Raw genomic sequence first — 5,253 nt, forward strand, 5'->3', positions numbered from 1 at the left:
GATTAGTTACAAAAGAGATACACAATTCTATGCAAACTTCTTATTATATATGCAAATTTAGTAAAATATTTGCAAAGTTTCTACATGTTTCAGTTAAAGGAAGTTCATGAATTTCGTTATGCAAACTTCATTCTATATATGCAAATTTAGTGAAGTATTTGTAAAGTTTTAAAAGGTTTCAATTACTGAAAGTTCACAAATTCAGTTATGTAAACTTCATGCTATACATTCGAGTTTAGTGAAATATTTACAAAGTTTCGACAAGTTTCAATCACAAGTTCACAGGTTTGGTTATGTGAACTTCATATTATATCTGTAAAGTTAGTTTACAAAGTTTCAATAAGTTTCAATTACAAGAAGTTCACATATATGGTTACTTGAACTTCATACTATATGCGAATTTAATAAAATATTTCTGAAGTTACGCCAGATTTCAGTTACAAGTTCACATATTTAGTTATGAGAACTTTGTACTATATATGCAAATTTAATAGAATATTTACGAAGTGTCTCTAAGCTTCAATTACAAAAAGTTCATAGATATGATTATGCAATTTTTGTGAGGAACAAAAAAAAATGTAAATCTACTTTTTAGTGAGAGTTTGTGATACCTGAAGAGCGTACCGGTATATCAAGCGAACTTCAAAAGGTTCGCTCGTGCAATCAAAATGATCCTAAAAAAGTCAAACATTTGCAAATTTGAACATGTAGTGAATTTCGAAGATTGTAGGGCATTTTGAAAAACATGTCAATTTTGTCATACAATACGATCATTTTTCGTTTTCTTTTCTCTATTTTGATAACCTCAAGGGATTTGAACCTACGACCACTCAATTATGATAGTGTGACCTAACCATCCAGGCTATCTCATCAGACCCTTACATATGCATAGTATTATATCCGGAAGATGACCATGATCGTTGTTTATTACAAAAGCTGCAAGAACAAATATTATTTATCCCGTAGTTGGATTATTGTACTTACAATGTGAGAACCGGTGATGCTCATTCAGGTTCTAGCCAGAAAATATCAACTCTAGATAACAAAAAAAAATGAAGATGAATAAACCATACCATGTAATATGCTACAATCCACACCTCCAAGAAACTCTGCTCTACAAAAAGGATGAACTATAGCATCTTCTATCTCCCATTTCCATGAATATGCTTTACACAGAGAATTGTTGTTTTCCAATGCCGGCACTATTGGGAATATAACATCAATCATCCTCTTCACTCAACAATGAAAAAGAAAATGGATAAAACTTGTAACCATCCCCATCATAGAATTTGTTTTGGAACTCAACCCAGTGAAGCCTCAAAGCATGCAGGAATGCACTCAGTGTTTCCATCACAAGCAGCACGCCAACGGTCGCAACAATGGCTCCAATAATAAGGATAAATATGTTGTTGAACCTGCAGACCACATCATTATGATTCATGATCCAGACAATGAAAATTTGACAGTAAGATTCAGAAAATAAGCAACAAACTACCCACCCCCATGCAAGAAGCAGAACCTTCTCGTAGAATACACTCGACAATTCTGAGTGAGCGAGACTGCACAAGAAAAAGAGACAATGAGTGTAGGACAAAAACAAGAAGGCAGACAATGAATAGGCTCACTACCTAAGAGCCCATAACCGAAGATATGAAGCAGTATTAGAGACAGCTCCAAGGACAAACTCTATGGTGTGTATGAGTTGGTGAACAAAAACTTCGCTGAACTCAAATTCCTCATGCTCAGAAGAATCATGATCCACATCCAGGTCAAACGAGTCAACATCAGAATTATGAATGATGGCATAGGAACGACCTTGGTGCCGCTGCAATAACAGAGTAAATTGAAGGGAAATTAGTTAAATCTCATGGAAGAAAAGTAACAATGACCTAGATTCACAATGCATACATACCTCGTCATGTTGCTTCTTCAAAAGAAAGGGCTTTGGGAACAACATCCATGGGACTGCAACCAATGCCAATAATAGTAATACAATCTGGCAGTTCGACAATTAATCAGTATTCTTGTCACTTTGTGATGACCAAACGCAAATAACCAGGATCAACTGTTACCTGAACCATTTTCTGGCCAGCAAAAAGTTGGTTTTCACCAAGGTCATCGGTTGGACTCAGGAACATATATATCATTACATGATATAGATCAGCTTTTGAACCCGTGCACCATTTGACAATAATTAGAAGAGAAAGGTAACCAAAAAGGCAATTCAAAAATATCACCTGTGGGACAAACTGATACCTGTCATGGCAATCAGAACAATCAGATCCAATAATATAACTGAAAAAAGGTGGGGCAGAAATCCAAAGTGAAGAGTATCATTTTTTCTTTTGAAACTTGACAGAAAGAAAAATTTGTTGAAAGAAAGATGCAGGAATAAAATATTGCCCAAAAAACACAGAAGGCAAGAAGACTGATGAAAAGAACACAAGATAATATTCACGAATCATGAGAATGCTATATCGCATGGCAAGAACAATCCATCCCTACTCATCTTCAAGTGCCAATCTATCTTGAAATTTGTTCATATGATAAGGTCATGTTGGCATGTATCTTTGAAGACCTAATGATTTTGCCATTCTCTAATCATATTTGTTTGTTTCAAAACATAAACATCTAAACCATCCCCTCCGCATACAAAAACATTTATTTATATTCATCTTGTTCCTCCCAGGCCCATGAAGAGCTTCCTATTATATACTTCACCTTTCTTTTCAAAATAAAAAGGTCACATGCAGTGCATGTTAAAATAAAAGAGGGTAGTAAGTGTGCTGGTAACCATAATTTTACAAAAGCATCAGATTAAAGAAAAGCATTAAACACTGACATGAATAACTCATATTGTACTGTCTCAAGATAGTGATGATATATTATCATAACATTGAAAAAGTAATGATGCTTACCATATACTGGTTCCAAAAAACTTGGCATTGAAATAGCTCAACACGATACCCAGGTTCATTTGTGCTACCCCAAGGAGGATTGACATCTTCATCTTCAACGAGTTAAGGAACGGCAGCTCACTGCAGCTACCATGCCACACGGGATCCACACCAAATGGGTAAGGACTCTACACTTTAATCAAGCCACTTGTAGAAGCATCACTGCAAAGAGAAATTCCATTAGTGTCTAATTAGCTAATAATAAATGGTAGGAGCCCTAGCGACTAAAATATTTGTCAATTTTCTTTTACCTGCAGGAAGGCTCACGACAGTCATGCAGAGGGCCCAAAAAGATTGAAGGAAACAGAGAAGAATTCATTATAAACTAATCCCGTATAAATGGAAAAAAGTGCCATCATCAAAATAACATAACGGCCGCCAAATGTCATCTCCACAATGTCACCAAGCTTCTGCAAATTTAGGACAAAAGCAATGAGCTGAAGTCTGCTTAAGAATAGACATGCATGCACATGCAGTAGCAAGGAGCTGAATTCTTCTTATGGACTCAGAACATAAGTGTACACACAGTATATATCAAATAGGAATGGAGAAGAAACCAAAAGAGATTTAAATGAAAAAGAACATTTCAATGTATATGAATAACAAAGCACAAGCCTACATATCATATGAAACTCCAGAACATAGAGAGCATGTTAAGAAGGCCCTCATTTATGGACAATGAGGAAAAGAGAGACATGGTATGGATAATAATTACCTGGGTTGCAAGCTTCTTTTCTCTGACTATGAAATACAATGTTGCAAGTAACAAGCATATACCGTGTCCCCAGTCACCAAACATAATTGCGAACAAAAATGGGAATGTAATGACAGTGTATACACCAGGATTTGTTTCTTGATACCTAGCCACCCTGCAAATGGAATAAAATTCACCACATTAGTTGTAGGAATCTGACTCTTGACTGGTTACACATTTATTCAGAGCCATGAGAGGTTATCATACTAATAGGTCAGGTATTTTACATGCATTAGATGTAAAGTTAATGAGGACATTCAGCCAAGCTAAAAATACAACAAACTGCAGGATAGACTACAATTATCCTGTCAAATTGCAGGAGCAGTAATTGTCAAGTATTAAACAGCCACAATCGAGCATGTACAAAAGCTTACCTTCCAATTTATTCTTCAATGAGGCCTACATTAGCTAATTACACTTTCTCTATCTATAACAGTGTCAACCTCTTGCCTAAACCACAAGACCACCGATTTATAATTCTGCAATCTACCTGTGGTCCTCAATTGATGTTACTTCTGACACTCTATAATGGTGCTTGTTAGCACATATCTATCTATAACATAACTTGGGATCTTTCTTGTGACATTTGAACCCCATGTACCCCAGAAAAGAGGCAGGAAAGATAACTACTCAGTTACAGAGGTCTGATACAGTAGCATTAGCCTATTTTTGTTTTTCTAATTAGCATTCCAGTTAACAGAATTAGGTAGTTTTGTGAAACATCAAGTTCAATAAATATAGTGAAGCCAGATGTTCTTATAAGTTATAGGTTACGGAAGCATCAAAGCAAGAAATGGAAAAGAAGAGAGAACACTTATGAGAAAGCTTCATTAGTTCTGAAAGGGAAAAGTTACAAAGTATCCAAGGGTCGACCCCTTTGGTTTACAAAATTTCTATGACTGAAATACCCCGGGTACATAAAAATTGACTTTTACATGTGTTGGGGTGAACAATTACTAAACTACCCCTGATACACTAATGAATGACTTGGTAAACAATATGAATACAACATATGTACGTGACCTCATTAATAATAGTAAGCTTCAAGTTTCTCAAGAATGCAATCAGCAACTGCCATGCGTCAGGAGACATGTTCACATGCAAAAATAATCTGATAGACTGGCTTATTGTTCCAGCATTTGATTTGGGACCACCATTAGATCTGTATCAGTTAAACCATAACTCAACAATTAAGAATCCAATTCACTGTCTTTCTTTTTGTTTCTTTTCTATTTTCCAAATAACATGAGAGTTTAACTCCAAAATTTCACGTTCAAAATGGTGCTCTAAGCATGCTACTAGCAGGTTCAAACCCTCAACATTTAGCATCATCGGAAGAAGCATACTATTGACCTATATTGTGAAAATATCCAATCTGTAATTTACTAAAAAGAAACTATTGCCAATGAGTGCTTCTAGTGACAATTTTGTCTCAGGTTGATCATTCCTCAGGAAAACTTTGCAACAATTGTTTAATTCTCTTTACACGCATGCTATGTTGCTCAAACATAGCAGAAAGTTGATGAAGAGAACAATGAATTG

General features: G+C 35.5%; 1 protein-coding gene across 1 annotated transcript; it reads right to left on the reverse strand.

Annotated features, from left to right (window-relative positions):
* Nucleotides 1–687: 687 nt before the first annotated feature.
* On the reverse strand, nucleotides 688–4,803 carry LOC149842620 (V-type proton ATPase subunit a2-like). The gene is given in 10 exon segments (XM_090000705.1): nucleotides 688–1,415; nucleotides 1,500–1,559; nucleotides 1,629–1,825; nucleotides 1,913–1,996; nucleotides 2,073–2,256; nucleotides 2,919–3,119; nucleotides 3,209–3,232; nucleotides 3,234–3,367; nucleotides 3,673–3,826; nucleotides 4,730–4,803. Coding segments are annotated over 10 exon segments (1,308 nt in total). The 3' UTR covers nucleotides 688–1,219.
* Between the last annotated feature and the right edge of the window lie 450 nt (nucleotides 4,804–5,253).

Source organism: Nuphar pumila, chromosome 3, assembly GCF_984573655.1.
Source record: "Nuphar pumila chromosome 3, dmNupPumi1.hap1.1, whole genome shotgun sequence".
In the NCBI taxonomy this organism is placed as follows: domain Eukaryota; kingdom Viridiplantae; phylum Streptophyta; class Magnoliopsida; order Nymphaeales; family Nymphaeaceae; genus Nuphar; species Nuphar pumila.